Source organism: Saccopteryx leptura, chromosome 4 (genome assembly GCF_036850995.1).
Source record: "Saccopteryx leptura isolate mSacLep1 chromosome 4, mSacLep1_pri_phased_curated, whole genome shotgun sequence".
NCBI lineage: Eukaryota > Metazoa > Chordata > Mammalia > Chiroptera > Emballonuridae > Saccopteryx > Saccopteryx leptura.
The window spans coordinates 35,801,956-35,820,946 of record NC_089506.1 but is presented as its reverse complement, the minus strand read 5'-3'; the positions used below and the strand labels follow the sequence as shown (position 1 = coordinate 35,820,946).

The 18,991-nt window shown below is 49.9% G+C and overlaps 1 protein-coding gene across 1 annotated transcript in view; it reads right to left on the bottom strand.

Moving 5' to 3' along the window:
* GAS6 (growth arrest specific 6) overlaps nt 1-18,237 on the bottom strand; it is a 44,345-nt gene extending 26,108 nt beyond the window's left edge. The window contains exons 1-4 of the mRNA XM_066380492.1: nt 17,908-18,237; nt 17,493-17,659; nt 3,574-3,598; nt 1,632-1,694 (exon numbers count right to left, since the gene is read on the bottom strand). Coding sequence (XP_066236589.1) covers nt 1,632-1,694; nt 3,574-3,598; nt 17,493-17,659; nt 17,908-17,986 — 334 coding nt within the window. The 5' untranslated portion in view covers nt 17,987-18,237. The remainder of the gene's footprint in view (nt 1-1,631; nt 1,695-3,573; nt 3,599-17,492; nt 17,660-17,907) is intronic.
* Between the last annotated feature and the right edge of the window lie 754 nt (nt 18,238-18,991).

The window sequence follows — 18,991 nt, the reverse complement described above, 5'->3', positions numbered from 1 at the left end:
AGGGGGCTGACAGGACACAGCAGCCCCGCCGAGCCCGGGCCGGCCAGGGTCTATAAGCAGTACCGGGTCTGGACAGCCTTCTAGGCCCCTGGTCAGCAAACCGCGGCTCGCGAGCCACATGCGGCTCTTTGGCCCCTTGAGTGTGGCTCTTCCACAGAATACCACGTGCGGGCGTTACCTCGATAAGGAATGTACCTACCTATATAGTTTAAGCTTAAAAAATTTGGCTCTCAAAAGAAATTTCAATCGTTGTACTGTTGATATTTGGCTCTGCTGACTAATGAGTTTGCCGACCACTGTTCTAGGCCATCCCTAAAACAGCAGGGCTCCACCACGTGCAGGAAGAGCCTGGCTGTGTCCTTCGAGCCTCAGTTTTCCTCACCCGTGGAACAGGTGCAGTAAAAACACCAATGCTGCCTGACCTGCGGTGGCGCAGTGGATAAAGCGTTGACCTGGAATGCTGAGGTTGCCGGTTCGAAACCCTGCACTTGCCTGGTCAAGGCACATACGGGAGTTGATGCTTCCTGCTCCTCCCCCCCCCCCTCTCTCTAAAAACGAATAAATAAAAATCTAAAAAAAAAAAAAAGCAAACAAAAAAAAAACACCAATGCTATGGGCTTAGTGGTGATCACTCAGCCACACTTTGAAGCACTCAGACCAGGGAAGGCCATGAGTCAGGCTCAGCTGGGGTGGTCACACAGTTCTAGGTGTGGGTTTAAAGTCATGTGACAAGAATGTCAGTTTTACTGTACAATAACTTAAAATAACAATAATAGTAAAAAGACGCAAATCCTTCACAGAAGAAATATAAAGTCCTTAAACACACGAAGCTCAGCTTCGCTCATTAGTAGGAAAAACATAAAGTAAAATGACTGAATAAAATAAAATAAAACATCATTAATATTGGAAGAGATCAAAAAGTTCATAAAAAGCGAATTAGATGGTTGGAGATGTGGGGGATGGGCAGTCCTGTCACCCACTGCTGGGAGATAACGAGGGCCAGGTCTGTATCCAAGTGAGAAACAAACGTAAGTTTGACTCTGCAATTCCATTCCTAAGAATTTCTTCTGCAGATATACCGAGATGTGTGAGAGGTGACAAGGGTCCAAGGATATCACTCTGGTTTTGCTGGTAATAACAAAAAACTAGGAATAGCTTCGAAGCCCGCCAGTTCACACTGGTTACATTGTGCCCCTTGCCCATGCCGGGGTTGGCAGGAACATGCCTGTGCGGCTCCGAATGTGATGATATGGAAGGGATCCGCGGTATCTGGTGGCCAATGTGGGGTCAGATCACGTGTAGGGTCAGTCACCCTTGAGACTGCTCATATTATATATTCTTAGAACCGGTAACCACGGTGGCTTCTGGGAAAGAGAGCTTACTGGTTGATGAGGAGGCAGGGCCAGAGATGTGCTTTCTCTTTACACCCTCGTGAGAGGTTTAAATTGCGTACCGTGTGCATTTCTTGCCAACCCAAAACCAAAACATACTTGCTTAAACAAGACAGTTCACTGCAAAGGGAGCAGACTTCAGGCAGGTGAAAATATTCAAGACCCCCAGAAAACCACAACAAAGCTTAAAGTTACCCAATGCCCAGGGCTTTGAGGAAGACAAGAAGGAGATAGACTTACTTTGAACACATTTGACAAAATCCGGGTTTTTCGTGTACGGAGATCCATATTTACTAATGCACTCTGCAAGAGAGAAGTGAGGGCGGGTCATTCTCTAGTCACAGGAAACGGAACAGACTTCAGAAGCACTCCTGTCGCTTCTGAGAAACCTCTAGAAAAATAGATTATTCACATTTACTGGGGTGCTCTAGTCCTCCAGCAATAACACAGTTTAGCTTTTGTTGATACACTTTAACAAAAACTTTTTGGCCCTGGCTGGTTGGCTCAGCGGTGGAGTGTCGGCCCAGCGTGTGAAAGTCCTGGGTTTGATTTTTGGTCAGGGCACACAGGAGAAGTGACCGTCTGTTTCTCGCCCTCTCCCCCACCTCTTCCCCTCTTGCAGCCATGGTTCAATTTGAGCAAGTTGGCCCTGGGCAATGACTATGCCTCCATGGCCTCGCCTCAGGCGCTAAAATGATTCGGTTGCTGAGCAACAGAGCAGTGGCCCCAGATGGGCAGAGCATCACTCCATAAGGGGTTTGCCAAGTGGATCCCGGTCGGGGCGCATGCAGGAGTCTGTCTCTGCCTCCCCTCCTCTCACTCAATAATAATAAAAAAACATTTTCACATGGAGCAACAGGAAAATGACTCCACCAAAATGGCAGACACTGTATCCAAAGAGCGTCACCATGCACCGTCTGCAGCTTCTCACTGGGTTCCCTCTGCTCTTGTATGGAAGAATCACTAATAACATCTAGTAAATTTTCTGATCATAGCCAGAGAGTTAAACTTCCATTTCAAGTTGACCCCATTTGGAAACAAGTCAGTCTGTTTTTGAAAGTCAAAACTGTCTGATGTGCTGGACACAGACTGACAATGGACGTTCCACATGGGCATGGGGGTGGGGGCGGGAGGCTTGGCATTTTGAGCACATGCGTCCCGGGATGACATGAAACTTGAAGTTGGGCAGAATGGGTGTTAAACCACTTCATCTGGTCCTTCCATAGGTCCCTGCTACCTCTCCATGCCTAAGAAGACACTGGTACAGGCAACAGATTGTCCCTAAAGGGTGGGCCCATGGGATAACTGAACACCCTTTGTCTCAGGAAACAAACCCCACATTCCCAGTAGCGGGTTCCTGGGCTTTCCAAGGCCAGTCACAGGTCCACTCTGCTTGTTGCCAGATATGGACCCAGAATAGGTTTCTCTAGGAGGGTAGAAGGCCAGTGGAAAATTTACCAACATGAGCTTTATAGAATGGAATACATTTCTCTCGTCACAAGTGATATGCATCCAAAAAGCTCTTACAATGTTATTAATTAAAGGAGCAGTTCTCGGGGGAGGCCGGGGCCTCTTTCAGGTCACTGAGGAAGTCAGTGCCATTGTCCTGATCAGACTCAGCTGTCATTTGCCCTTTTACTCACATTCGCTCCCCAGTGTACAGTTGGCCACCTACACACAATGATATCACCACTCACTGTCCAACAGAGTGTGTGTTTGTACATTCCTGTTGTTCAAATTAAATAAAAACATTTTTAATGTTCTCAGTTTTAATTAGTAGCACGGTAAATATCAATAAATACAGCCCCCATGAATAAAATCTCTTTGGCAACTTCTTCAATAATGTTAGAAATGCACAGAGTTCTGAGAGCAAAAAGTCTGAGAATTATAAATCAATCACATTCCTAAGTAATAAACTAAGCCTGGACTCAGAGCAGAAAAGAGGTTTGCAAATAATGGCATTGGACTGAGGTTAACTTAACACGGATCATTATGGCACAAAAGACACAAGTGTTTTGAACTGAGTGCTCCGGGTGGTTTCAAACGTACTAAGTAATTAAGCAATCTTCCCTCCAGGAACAAGTTGGTAATGAGATTCTGACCAATCATTTCCCCGACATGTAACACACGTTCCCCAACTATGTCTTTATGACAACTAAAGGAAACAGTGATTTAAACTTACCTAAGTATCGCGGATAAAAATATTCCTGTGAGAAAAGAGAAAAGGCAACAATTTACTGGCACAATACAAGACTTCCACACGACACAGTGAGCAGCAGGTTAAGCGAACCTGCGAACCTCGCTCTTCTTCCCCAGTACACAGAAATAGACTCTTGGGGAAGCAGGTGTTTAAGGACTGAGGAGAATTTCTCCACAGCTGGCTCAGTAACAGGACCAGCAGGGCAAGAACCACCCCGAAAGCCACTTCCTGCCTGGAAGACCATGACACGAGGGAAGTAAGTGAGAGGGGATGGCCAAGCAGCTTCTGCAGAATGTTTGCAAAGCCACCAATGTGGTTAGACGTTTTGCAACCAGAAACAGCGATGCTGTTTATAGCATCTTAGAAGGTGCCACTCTAAGTGTCTTGCAGAAGGATGAGAAAAACTGCAAGGAAAAACCAAGTTAGTCTGTTGTTGATATAGGGGTTCTCACAGAAATGTAGAGACCTTTGTGTGACTCTCAGCACATGGGCACCGATTTCCATTTACTGTATTTGTAAAACAAAGTGGTGCCAAGTGAGTTATGGAGGGTATAAGCAAGGAGGTTTTTTTATCCATAAATGCAAATTAAGACAGCGGTTCTCAACCTGTGGGTCGCGACCCCTGTCTTTTGGTCGTTCGACCCCCGCCGGGGTCGCGACCCACAGGTTGAGAACCGCTGAATTAAGAGGTCTGCTCCGCACAAGGGACTGTCAAATACAAGAACTACCTGCCTTACCTCGGTGAGAGCAGGACCTACTGGGAAGCCCTTCAGGATCCTTGTGCCCCAGCCACAAACGCCAGGCTGTGGGCTGGTTAAAGTAGCCCAAACATGCCCACTCTGATCTGCCCACTTAGGGCCAATCATGGAGCAGTTTGGCCCTAGTTACCTTCCCCACTCCCTCAATGGAACCAAATGACTAAGCAATGGAAGCCACTAGATGTTGGGTGTCAACTGCATGCTGGTGACATTCCATATGTTTACATTATTTTGTTTAATTCTCACAACCACCCCCAAGGAAGGTCCTTTTCAATTAATCCAGTATCAGAGATGAAGAAGCCAAGGCTCACATGGATGACAGAGTGTGACTGAGGTCACGGAGCTGGAAAGGGCTCCCTGCATCCTGAAAGGGTGTGGACGGGAGGGAGCTGGCGAGGGGCACTTTCAGAGAGACAGGCAGGGGGGCCCCAGGGCCACTCTCACAGGGCGCCGTTCTTTCACACTGGCCAGCTTCATACGCTAGTCCTGGTTCAACCTCTTTTGTCAGCTTCACTCGTTTGGCCAGAGCCCCCTTGTCTGCTGTCTGTGAAGGAGGCTGGGTGGGTGGTGCCGCCTGAGGGCAACGAGAGCTCATAGACTGGGGTGACGCTGGGCAGACTTTGCTAAGATGCACTCAGATGAGTTTCTACAACATAATGTTCTAGCAAAGACATGATTTTAAAAATCAAAACCCTTAATCCCTCTAAAGAAATAGTAATGGTCAGAGCAAGTTTGATACTTCAGCTTGTGTGACAGCTGCAAAGATAACGTTCAGTGCAAGTGTGACAAAGAGGCCCGGTTTGGGAGTTGGAGCTATAAAGTCAGGGAGGGGACTGTCTGTCTTTGCCAGCATTCAGAAGCCTATGATATGCTTGATGTCACTTCTTTCTCTTGCTTCCAGTCATAGACTGGCCAATGACAGAGCACAGGAATAGCAAGAAGGCCAGGTGTGCTCTGGGGAGACCCCGTGGAGTGCAAGCAGGAAGTGACATCTTTCTAGGTTGTGAAGCCAGTAGCCAGGCCACCATCACAGCCACCTGGCCCATGCAGGTTCGCATTGGATTCGGACAGTCGGTAAAGAAACAATAGAGCCAAGAACCGGTGGGCCATCATCTTTAATCCTAGATTGCACCCTGTGGGCAAGTAAAAACACACACTGGGCTCCAAAACACACTCATTCAGTGCTCACAAAGCTACTGACTTATCCGAGTTTCCTAGAATCAAAGGTTTCTAGCTCACCAGACTTATTCACCTCTGTTCCCCATCTCCTTCCTTCTCCCTGCACAAACTCTGCACAAACTGGCTTCTCACTCAGCACTCCACCATCTTGGCTGCTTCTCCTGGCCTCCTTCACATGGCCTTTCTCTGCTCTCTGCTCTGCTCTCTCCTCTAATGCTAATCTCAGGAACCGAGAGGGAGCAAGCTCCCGGTCTGCCCCACTTTATAGTGCAGAAATCCAAACCTTTAATCCAATATACAAAATAGGGAAGTCTCTAATACAAAGTCATTTATCTGAGGCATGATGGGATTGCACCACCCCACATCAAAAAGGGTGGGAAAGGCTTAGTCCTAAAACCAAGCCCCAGGCTACAAGGATCCTGCCTGCCCACAGCCTGCCCCCAACACACATTAATATCACCTGGGTGATGAGCTTCCACGTGGGCAGCACCATCTTTAACAAAGTGAGCATAATATATTTTATCTGCCCAACATGAGTTTAGAAGGAGAACCAAGACCACAGAGCTTTGTCACAAAAGGAAAGATGTTGGGTCTGAAAGATTTAGAATGAATACAAGAAGTGTGCCTTCGGGTTTAAGAAACTGAGAATTAGCTTAAGGAAGAATTAGAAACAATAAAAACTATGAGTAAAGGACCTAATTATACATAAACATTTACATTATCACAACTTTCCAGAAAGGTATACTGTATTTTTCAAAATCATGACTAGTTTATAGTTATGTATAGTGTGTTCTAATAATGAGTTCTACTGTTGTGAAAGAAAGATTAATAGAAAAACCATGCTCATCTCTCCTCAGTTAACCACACCTAATGGGAATGTGGTTACTGAAACCACAGTCATAACCTGGTGACAATTTATCCTGATTTGTGTGCTTGATTTATTTGGGGTGGGGGAGGGGTATAAAGCATGTGCTACTTTGCCTGGTAATCTAAGGGAGAGATGGTTAACCCTGAATAAAAGCAAAGCTAAGATGAATACACTTAAAAATGTTGCCTACTCTCCCAGGAGAAAGACACATGTCTATTTGTCTTTCAAAGTTCTAACAGAAGAGGAGGGTCTTAAAAATCACTGTGAATTCAGGCACCAGACACGGAACACAGAGCCAGCCCTGCTGCATCACAGGTGGTCAGGGCGTGCACCTCGGCCTGAGGCTCAGAGCTGGGCCCACTCCCAGGAGCAGCACCCCCTGCGGACCCACAGAACAGGCCACAGCAGCCCCGACACCGGCCCCAGTCTGTGCAGTCTGCAGCCCGCAGCTTCCACGCACCTCTCCTCCTCCTCCACAGCCATCCCCTGGTACCTGACACACACGGTGTGACAAGGACAGGGGCCTGAACCAACAGGGTGCTCAGGAATGGCTACAGCCCACTGGAAAGCCAAGTTTTTCATGATCAGATTTAGGACAAAACTCAAATACCTGTAACTAACATGAAGTTGATACAGGCTCTTCTGGATGCTCAGGGTCCTGGAATGAGCAGCAGTGGCTCTCCAGGGTGTTAAGGGTTTGGTGCTCTCACTAAACTCCAGTGACCACGTTTGCTGACATTTGTACCTGTCCACAGCACCCCCCTCTGCACAGAGCACCTGTGCTTCTCACGTGCTGTGGGCACCCAGCAGTGGCAGGCAGGCCCTAAGGGGGTCCTTGGGCTCCTCTCCAGCACGGCTAGGCCTACAAAAAAGAGGGCTGAGCCCTCCCCTCACTGCCAGCTGCAGGTTGACAAGTGACCCCACAAGCCAGCATGAGGCACCAGGAAAGTGGAGGGGAGGGTTGGTCCCTCCACCAAGTACTGCACTAAAACATACAGCATGGACTGTGTGGGTGCAGCTGAAAAGACTTACGTTGGTGCACTGTGCAAAAACTCTGACACGGCTAGATATAGTGTCTATCACCTGGCATGAAAATACTCATGGAAATTAACCTAATAAAAGAGGTTTGTTCCCAAATATCCCTCCCCATGGCAGAGATCCCCAATTCTCCCTTTATCCTTAGTAATAGAATTTTGGGTTTATTTTAAAACTGCAATACACCCACCTAGCTACAATGCATTGCCAGCCTCCCTTGCAGCTAGGAGTGGCCACATGCCTAAATTCTAGCCAATAAGACATGAGCACAATGTGACACTGAGTAAAGAGAGTTGGGAGGGGGGATCTTTGCCTCTCCACCTTCCTTGCTAAAATGCAGATGTGATGGCTGGTGCTCCAGCATCTTGATAGGTGTGTGAGGAGGCCTTGAAGACAAAGGCCACAAGCACAGGTACAGCAGAGCACAAAGAGGTAGTGTGAGTCCCTGGGACCACTGAGCAGCACTAGTCAGCCTGCCTCACGCCTTTCACATGAGAGAAAAATAAACTTTTATCTCCTTGTTTGCATTTTTCAGATTTATGCAGCCAAAAATATCAGGCTAGCTGAACTGGACAAATTAGTGCAAACAGAACTGTAATCACCTGCAAAGTAAAATTATGAATCCACTGAAAGCCCAGATTTCATGAGTCCATGAGAAACACCCACCGCCACTGCCAAGGCATTGATAAATACGCTTCAGGCCAACTAACCATCAAAGAAGACAATGTTTGCAAGGGTCATAGAATGACTGCTTCTAAAGAGAATAATCTGATCATCTGAGGATTGAGAAAGGTTCGTGGGTGAGAATGTGGACAAAGACATTTTTTGTTTTGCAAAAATTCTCCATTTATGATAAGAAGAATGTTGACATGGTAGAGATCATTATTGTTTTTGGAAAAATTATGCCCTGTCCCCTCCCCAAGTTCTTACTTCAATCTTCATAGTCCAAATATTATAAAGTACGGAATGGACTAAATTTGGTTTTATAATTTACTGTTTCGTTTCTCAAGGTTAATTTTTATACTTATGGTGTAATATGACGTGGTTTAAACGGAGTCACTTTCAAAGACCTCTCTTCCTGTTCTCACGCGCTTTCCTGGCAGAGGCCTTTCTCACCTTGCTGACGGATCACCAACAGCTTTGCTCAGCAAACTCCCTGGTCCTCAAGGCCAACAGCAGGGATGTCACTCAGCGCGTGAGGAAGACGTGCCGACAGGAAGGATCAGGAAACAACTACGCTCTTGCGAGATTCGGGTTGGGGGTGGCCCTGCCTGCCGGGCCTGCCACGTTCTTACTGGGGAAACAAGATCTACATGGATGAACCAACAGGACTGGATTCAAACTACGTCTATACTGTCCTTACACGTGGAAGAGGAAAGCAGAAACGGCAGCTTGAAAAGAATCGCTGACCCTGTTGGCTGTGAAAGTGGAGGAGGGGCCCCAGCCAGGGTCCGGGCACCTCTAGAAGCAGCCAGTTGGGTGCCTTGGCATTATTCCCAGGAGACCTGTTTCAGACTTCAGACCTGCAGCACTCTTCAGTGTGTGCTGAGTTGTCACAGCAGCAATGAGGAAACAACTGTCCTCCATCGGCTATGTCATCCTCCTAGTCACAGAAGGCAGCTAGATGCACCTATTTCTGGCAACTTGTAGCTGTTAGAGCTCGGAGAGCTCCAGCAGTTGCCCTGGCTGCACGGGATGAACGCTGTCCATCTGCCCGGACACAAAGACCACACCCCCAATCGCCCTAAGCAGGGTGGCTGTGGGTAGAAAACCGTCAGCTGTGAACAGTTGGGCTGGATCAAAGGAGCAGAGAAGGAAATCCAGTCCATGCTAAGCAGGGAAGAGCTGTGCATGATCTCAGGTGCTGGGAGAGGGTGCGATGCCCCGACAGGCCCGGCCGAGAGGTTTGGCCTTGATCCCAGAGCTTTCATGGGAGAGACGACTGTGCTCGGTTGTTTGGCAACGTGAGTGGGACAGACAGGCCCTTCAGGGAGCTTTACAAACGGGATGGAACGTCAGCCTATCCAGGGATGGCCGTGGGCAGTCACGTCAGCCATAACGAGGAGATCCACGTAAGCCACAACTAGGAGACATGCCATAGGAGGAGCCCTTAGGCAGAAGCCACTGGTTACAGGCATTGGTGGGAAGGGAGAGACGAGCAGAGGGGACTTCAGACTTCCACCCAAGGTCTGAGAGGCTGAGCAGCAGCACTGACCAAAGTGGGGGAGGAGGGAACGAGCCAGTCTGAGGGAGGAAGAGAGAGATGAGAAATGGAAAAGTGAAGGAGTGTGGTGAGAAGCATCGTTGACACCCACCCACAGCTTACAGGCTTAAGGGTGGTGGGAGGGGAGCCTCATGACCCCCTGCCCTCCTTCTTTGCCCCTGGATGGCACAGCCCTCATGGCTTTAGGGAAACAGGGCCGGCCCCAGGGAAGACACACTAACATCACAAAGGCAAAGTTGCGCTACTGTTTTTATGTTTCTTTAGTTAAAACAAAATGATGTATTTTCCTATCATGTAACACAGCAAAATAAAATACTTAACAGAGTACAAGATTAACAATTTAGCAGTTAAAACAGCATGGGTTCCAAGGTCATCCTTGGGGCAGAGGTATTTTTCTCTAGAAGTCACTGCCTCGCGGATTATGTAGATGCTTCCTCTGGACCCAGGCTCACCGGCTCACCGTGTTGAAGGTCTCTGTCACCTCAGCGTGTGCATATTAAACTTGAGAGTTTGGGGATGTAAGTTTGCATCTGAGTCATCCCATTAATGAGCTAAGTTGGACAAGTCCCTAAATAGATTCTTCGGTCTCAGTTTCACGTGAGTGTCTAAAACGAGAGGATGTCTAAGACTCTCACCTGCCACTAACGTTAATGCAAAATTCTTGGTTGTTCTTGGCTTGTGAAGGGAAGTTTTTGTGCATTATGGTGCCGCTAAATGACAGCATGCATGTGATTAATATGCATGGTGTGTGGACAAAGAGTAACTCGGAGAATGCATCTGATGACTGCAGGTGCACCAAGGACACGGTGCAGACCCAGGCCACAGATTCCTGCATCACACATGGTGGCTTCGCCTTTGCAGTTGAAGAGTTTGCCACCCAGTGAGGCAGGAGGAAAGCACAAACCCACATGCCTGTGGGGGCCCCTTGACAACTGTCAACAGCAACCTCCTGAGGGCATTCTTCCACTTCTCTCTGAAGCATTCTGAAAGTGTCCTCAGCAGGGTCCCAGGGTGGCTGCACCTGCAGCCGCCAGTCACACAGCCGTCCTGGGCAGATGGCCTCTGCCCGGCCTCAGGGAGGCCCCTGTGCAGCTGAGTGTGTGGCCGCAACAGTGACCAGTGCACCCTGCCACCAGGGGCTGGCTGAGCCCTGCTGTGTGGTTCTAAGAAGAGGTCCTTGGAAAACCGGGTCTAGATGGTTGATTTTAGGGACCAATGTGGAAAAGGAGTGTTTTATTATTATGGGCACTAAAGTCAGAAAGAAACAAATTTCACCTGCAATTTGAAAAAACCAAGTCTAAGAAAATGAGTAGTAACAAGTATGATAGCAGCACGTTGTTACTATCTCTCATGGATGTTACATTTCTAACCGGCGCAAGCAGTCAAAGCAGGTCTGTGCCTCTGTCGGCGGGAAATAAGGAACTGACATCTTCTCAGTTTCTTCCACTGCCAACTCCACTTTAAAAATTATTTTAAAGCTTTTAATGAACTACTCTGTCAGGGTCATAATTTATAGGGCATATGCACCAAGTTTTCAATGAAATCACTGGATTATAATCACCACTGAAGAAGCGCAGAGTATTTCCAACATGAAATACTAACCCTCAACCCCCAACTCCATGCATGACAGAAACAGCTCTCGATTTTGACCTTAGAAAAAACCAGGGGAAAATGCAGCATTAAAGAAATTGGGCACAGTGGTGAGGGAGGTAGAGGGGGAAGGGTGCGTAAATAGTGATGCAAGGAGACAGCTTGAGGTGGTGAACACACAATACCAGATACAGATGATGTATTATGGAGTGGGACACCTGAAACGTATATAATTTTATTAATCAATGTCACCCCAATAAATTCAATTGACAGAAAAAGAAATCGGCACGTCTGCCAGTGGGGCTGGAGCCTACAAACCTGGGAAGCATTTGGAATGTCCTGGCTCCAGCTACTTGGAATCTCAAGAAACAGGCCACAAACATCAGCTTCTCAAAAGGGTGTTTTGTTCCTAAATAACAAAGGCAGACGTTCAGTGTTTTCTGAAATGTCTTTAATTGGTTTTCCGCAGATGTTGAGTTTACTGGTGAGGATGAGGTGTAATTTATGGGGCCTGGCCTGTTATTACGCTGAGAGCTGGCTCTAAGTCTCTGCCTACTCCTCGGATTAAAACAAACAGACAGGCAGGCACAGGGCAACAGAAGGCGACGCGGGGGAGACAGACAGGGTTTGTTTCTTGCTCAAGGCCCACCCCGGAGAGTGGCAGCCTGCATGCTGGACACCTGTGGGTGCCCGCTCTGGTCTAACCAGTGGTAAGCAGGCCTCCGAGCTGTGCGGGCACCCGCTCCAGAAAGAGCACAACCGGTCGAACAACAATTCAGTGACCCTGCCCCTGTGACAGGCTGCCTCGGGACTCCAATGGCATGAGTCCAAGTGGAAAGGTCCCGGGAGGTGAGGCCTTGGCCCAAAGGAGTCAGTGGGGGCAGAACCACTTGGGATCAAGATGCTCCCCTGGCAACAGAACCTGGAGAAAGGAGCAGGGGTTGGTTCTGCACAGGGAGAGGGACCTGGGCTCACTTCTCAACAGACCCACAGCTGCAGAGAGAAGAGTATGTGCATGTGTGTGACTGTATGTCTGTGACTGTGTCCCTGTGTGTGTCGTATGGGTGTATCTAGTGTATGTCTACATATACATGTGCATGGGTGTGTGACTGTGTCTATATACATGTGTGTCTGAGTGTGTGTGTGTGTGTGTGTGTTGGGGCAGTAGAGTAGGGTGTGGAGGGTAGAGGGGTGGGGACAGGAAGGCAGCTGTCCTGGATCTCACAGCCAAAGTGTCACCACCCCGGCCAGGGGGCCTGTATTGCTGAGGCAAGTCACTGAAGCTGACAAGGTTCCCCTTCTCCTCCCTCCCCACACTCCTTCTGAGACCCCACTTCTGCCCCCGTGAGACCCTTTGGCCACGCCAAAGAAGGACAACTTGAGGGAGGGGCTTTCACCTTTGTGCGGGGGGTGCTCCTCCCCAAGCCAGCCCCAAATAATCTAGGGTCTAAGGAAGAGAGGTGTCCTAGGGGTGCAGACACAGTTCAGGACCAGGCCAGTAGTACACAGAGCTCTGAAATTCACTGCACCCCTAAACTCTGAGCTAGAGAACCCATCACCACCCCTGGCTTCCCGACATCTGTAAGAGCTGGGGGGAAATGGGGTCGATAGAGACAAAAGAGAGACAGCCCGACAGACAGAGACAGAGACACAGAGAGACCAACATAGAGACAGAGAGAGACAGACACAGAGAGAAATGGACAGAGACTGCGGCAGAGAGAGATGGGGTAGAGAGGGTGAATCCCAAGCACTCTGGCACAGGCCAGTGGCCATGCGCGCTGTGAAGTCTTCAGGGTATGCCACTAGCCAGCTGAGACAGTGTAAATCTTATTGTTTGTATCGCAGATTAAACCAGGTGGGGGGATAAAAAACTGCAGCCTGGAATTTTTTTCCTACCAGCAAGGAATGGGTCAGTTGCAGGGCAGGCACCAGAGCTTGTCAGGTAGTGACACGTACCTGGGCAGCAGGTTGGGCCAGGGTAAGCCTCTGGTCCAGAACCCTTTCCGAAAGCAAAGGGTGATTACCGAAACGGTGTCTTTAAGGCGTCTGTCTGGAACCTACCTGCCTTAAAGGATTTCAGTAGACAGGCGGCCTGCAGGCCTGGGTGACCTTCCAGAAGAACTCAGGAGAACCCTAGCAGAGACAGCTGAGGGATGGACTACCCCGGGTCCCAGAGCAAGGAAAAACAAGAGAGAGGGAAAAATGCCAGGAACACAGAACAACAACACGAAGGGAAACAAGATAAGGAGGGAATGTAATCACCCTCAGGCTCTGGAGAGAAGGAACAGGTGATTAGCAGTGGCAACAGTGGGTGGCCTGGGACATTTTCTGGGGCCAGAGTGAATGTGGGTGAGAGACCGTCTGCCCCCAGGAGGGAAGTGGGTGACTAAAATGCTCAAGTGTCAGGAAGGCACCCCCAGGCTCCATGCCTTTCTAGCTAGGTGTGTGATAACCCCAGAAATGAAGAAGAGCCATGACACTAACAGCTACCGGCTGAAAGGGAGAGCTTTGGAGGCCAAGCTCTTTCCCTCCTCCAAAGAGGAAAACAGCTCAGTTTGGAAAGATTCCGGATAGAAAGGAAGACTGAGCACACTCAGCACAGCACATGCTCAGTGAGCACAAACCTCCCAATTCTGGGAAGAGGAGTGGGAGTCCGAAGAGCTGGGTCCAGATGCCCAAGGCATCCGGCCCCATCCCAGCTCCCCCAGTCCCTCCCAGGGGCCTCCTCTATCGGATGCCCTCACAGCCCCAGGAATGGGAGCAAGACAGGTAGCACTGCCTTCTCTACCAGCAGGAAAGAGCAGTGTTGTAAACTCCACCAAAGGCAGAGCCACAGCCGGGAAGATGTATGACTACAACTCGGTCAGCCGCACTGCAGACGGGCCGCTGCCTCCAGCATCCTAACCCCGTAGACAATAAGGTAGGGCAGGTGGCATCAGCCACGAAGGTGACCCTGGCCTGTGAGAACTGGCATTTTCTACAGGCACCCCGTAAGAGGGTCTGGTGATTACATTCCCAAGAAATGCCAATTCTGGTGCAGCCTTTCACATCAGGACACTATGGCCCTCGAGGTCCTATGACAGTCATATGGCCAGGTCCCCAGGACTCCTTGAGCTAAATAAGGTCAGTGCTGACCACCCTGGGTTTCTTCATCAGCCTCAATAAAAAAAAAAAGCAAAATGAACTACACTGAGCTGCAAGACAAAAAATACATATTTCCTAGTGAGAGCCCCAAACTTTTTGGAGCAGAGAAACTCATGGATTATTTCAGAGGACTGCGTCTTTCAAAAATGCTGTGCAGGGAGTCCTCAGGTTACAACAGTCTGGACATAGGATGTTTTGAGTTTAGGATGCTTACTCCCATAAAAACTTTAAAAACTTGAGACGTGAGTGTTTTGGCTTACGCGGTTAGTGTTGTACTTGCGGACTATGCGGGAGAACTAGTTTGGCTGCGCACAGTGGAAGCGTACGCAGTAACGCAGCATGTTTGTGTTTTTATGTTCTAGATGAGGATTTGACAACTGTGTTAGGATAGGGTGTGCATCCTCTGACACCAAAATTCAGGTTACATCACGGTTGTAGGAGCGAAACTGTGTCATAAGCCGAGGACCCCCTGTATTTACTAAAACACATTAGCAGTGAATAGTGTTTGGAGGATCTCACCATTACCAGGGAACATGGACCTTCCCAAAGTAAGGAGGAGATTGGGTGGGAAACCTGTACACATTGCAGTGGACAACTGATCTACCAGAGCAGCTGGAATTCGAATTAGCTCCATAACCGCTAACCCTGACCCTTAACCCTAACCCTTACCCAGCTCCTCCCAGCATTCCACATTGCCTTTCAAGGAAAGGGAAAACAAGCCAAGGGCCAAATCCAGACAAAAGAGCACATGGTCTACACAGCATGCAAGGTGCAGGTAAAATGAAGAGCTTGTAATCCAACTAACTGGGAGGGATGACACAGAGCTAACCAGTTCAACTCCGGACGCTGATAAACAACAGAAAAGATGCAATTACTATTTGGGGGCGGGGGTTAGGAAGGATGAGAGAATTTTAGGAAACTATAGAAGACTTTGATAGGAAAGGAGTTTACAAACTCATAATGGGGCTGGGGTATAAGAAAGGACATCCACCCCACCCCTCCAGCCCCCAGCATTAAAGCAACTCCGCTGTGCCTTGGAAGGGAGGGCAGCCGAAAGCTCACAGGGAAGTCCCACGTCCCTTCGTAGACACAGGCTGAAGAAACAGTGGCTGCATTAAAGTTATAAGATCATGAACACTTTTCTTTTTCTTGTCTTCACTCCATACATTTGCAAGTAAAGTTAAAAATTACAGCGCAAAAGCAAAGTGAGAGAGGGGATTCACATTCTGGGAAGAGTGGCATGACGGTTAATGATGGGTAATGCGCAGAAGGTCCGGACTGAATGGGAAAGCCGGGTCAGAGTTGTTCTGTCCTGAGCAAGCAGGGGCCAGGGCAGGCAGGGCAGAGCATGACTGGGTGGGTGGCAGCCTTGCTGCTCTCAACCCTTGTCACCTGCAAGCCCCATCGCACACTTTCTGCACAAGCCAAAGTTCCAGGTTAGGCACGTGGATGGAGAACACTGCACTGTCACACAATCCCACAGCTGGTCAGTGATCTTAGGTGGCCAGGCGCACAGCCCTGCTGCTAGGACCTTCAGAAATCCTCTGCAGAGGTATGAGTCACTGGGCTATGAGGATTCATCATCAAAGAAATGGGAAAACAGCAAGGCCAGAAAAGACCTGCAAAACTGCTCCATACACTGCTCCGTACAACAGGGTTGAAGTTGTGTTGCTGTTGACACTGAAGGCAGTAACACTGCCTATCGGAACTCAGCCACAGCAACAACTAACCATGCTAGAGAGAACCACACTGTGGCAATCATTTTAGACCTTGTTTTTAGAAAGGGGACCAAATGGATTGTCAAATCAACTGATCAGAAATAGAAGTCCAGAAGAAGTCTACATGTGACATTTATTTCATCCCAGAGAACTCTTTAAAAGAAAAACATCTGGTAGAAGCAAAAACAGCTGTGAAATCATCCTGACCTCACAGCATAAAGTGAGGTAAGTCTACCCCAGTTCCATCACTACTACTTCCCAAAGTCATTTGCCCCAGAGCAGATACATTGGGCTTTCACCAGATCCCACAGATCACAACCACCACAGATGTTCTTACACCACTCCTCCCTTAAGATCACAAAGCTTCTGCATAGACACTAAGTTCACACCTGGGCTGCTCTCTGCCTGCACTTGGCTGCCCAGTGCCCTATAGTCTCCAAGGACATTATTAATAGAAATATGTCTTGAGCCAGCACTGTCAGGCTCCTGAAATCACCAGCTGCTTCTAAAAGAGCACCTTGCTGAAAGGGGCTGTGTGTGTGTGTGTGTGTGTGTGTGTGTGTGTGTGTGTGTGTTGGGGGGCCCTTTCCTATCACACTGAGGTCCCCCAACCTCATGCCCCCCATATACATTCTAGCACTATTCCTGTCATCATATTTTGGGACCTCCTGCTGCAAGCAATTCCAATCCTCAAATCTTTTCATTCCTTTCAGGAAAACCCTTTATCCCTCTTCACCAGATCCTGAAGCTGTGGGTAGCCCCACCCCTCACCTCTAATCCAGATAAGGGAGAGGGGGAGTTAGGAAGCTGTTTGGGTTTTTAGATCATGGTATTTCTTTTCTACTTAGAAAAACAGCCTCTATTTCATTCTGGTAGAGGTGTCATATATTGCATATTTCCTTCAAGGCGGCACTTTCAGAGGTCTGCTTTAGAAGAAAACTGTAGGATTTTAACAAGATCCCGCTGGAAGATCTGGTTCTGCTTCCAGCTAACAGGAGTACCTGGAAGCCACCAAGGGGATTGGGGTTCAGAAGGTGTGGAAGAAGCTTGAGGGTGAGCGGAAGTCACCTGAACTCCAGATCTGCCCTTTCACTATTCGTAAATGCAATGTCTCCGTATTTAAGAGCTCTGGGTGTGACTTGCGGCACATGAAGGACTCACCGCAGACTCGGGAAGAGGAGTCTGAGGTGAGGAACCCAGGGGCTCACGGATTTTTGTTCTCAGAAATGCGGTGCTGCAGGGACAGCGCTCCGCGGAAATCTGCAGGCTCTAACGCTCCGCATCGCAGTCCCGCCCAGCTGCGGAATCCCCACAAACCCGGCGCACGCCTCCCCACTCCTTCACCTCCCCGGCACCGCGCCCGTGCGCGCGGCCCCGGCGCTCACCGTCTCAGGGGCGTTCTCGAACACTTCCCGGGCCTCCTCCTGGCTACACATCTCCTCGATGCATTCCCTCTCCAGGTGGCCCTGCTTGGCTTCCTCGAAGACCTGGTATGCGCGGCGCTGCCGGGGCCTTAGGAACTGCGTCGCCTCGCGCGCCCGCAACATCACGGCTGCCCGGACGCGAGCGGGGGAAGAAGAGGAGAGTGGGGACACGCTGTCAACCCAGGCCCCGCACGCTCTGTCCTCCCAGCAGCGGGCCTGGGGATGCGGTGGTGGGGCAAGAGCGCACGGAGTAGGGGCGCACGGGGCCGGCTTGGGGTGAGGACACTGGCATTGTCCTAGCCCCCAGGGTTGGTGGGGTCTTTTCTGGAAGGGTCTCTCGACCTAGCCCGCACCGCGCCCCCCGCGCGGTACTCACTGTGTGCGGACTCCGAGGCCAGCAGGAGTAGCAGCAGCGCGGTGCCTAGGGCGGCGGCGGGCCCGGGCGGCGGAGGCATGGTGAGGCCAGGGGCCAGGGACCAGGGACGGGAACCGGAGCCGGGAGCCGGGCGGGCAGCAGGGAGCGCGCGGTCAGAGTGCCGGGGAGGCCGTGGGGAGCCGCGGGAGCCGCGGGGCGGTGGCTCCGGTCATCCTGTGCAGGCGGCTCTGAAGGTCACATCCCGGCGGCGGCGGCGGCTGCTGCTGCGGCAGAGGCGGCGGCGGCAGCACCTCGAGCTAGCGGCCCGGTTGGGCGGAGGCGACGGCTAGGCCGGGGGTGGCCGGGGCGGGGCGCGCGGCCGGGGGCAGGACTGGCCTCGGGACCGCGCTGGGCGGGCGGGGCCGCTAGCTCTTACCAGCCGCCTGGCGCCCAAGCTGGTTTTCGCTGGGAAGATCAAAGATTGAAGGGGAAACAGGTCACCGGGGCGTGGCTACTTCACACGCTGGCTGCTGAGACTGCGGGGTCCAAAGAAGCTACTCCTAAATCGGCGATTGAGTATATTAATCTGAATGGGGTAAAAAGAAAGAAGAAATAACAACCAGGCACAACGTGACCAGGTACTACAATTTGACCATTTACCAGATTTAAACCTCTTTCCTACCCCCCAAACTCCCAATCCAAGTCTACCATATCCTTTTTGGAATCTTCATTCTTGGGCAGATTTTCTCAAGACTTAAATCTCACCAAAGAAAAGATAAACTGAGGTCAAACTGAGTCCCGGTGGGGGCCAGGGAGTGACATAAATGATTTCCTTTTGTAATCTGTGTTTTCCATAATGATGACTTTAAAAACCTTGAGGTTTCCCAGTGGATATTTAAACTGAAAGCAACATTGTGCTTGTTCACAGAGACCAAGACTTTCTGTCTCTCCTGGAATATTTCGCAAAGTCATAGGCAAAGCACACACAAACAAACAAAACCAAAACAGAGCAGACCACTCAAGGGGGACTGAGGCCGCCAGTGTGAGCCCAGCATGGGGGTGGGGTGGGGGGGCCGGGGTCCAGGACAGGGACTGGCCTCTGGAG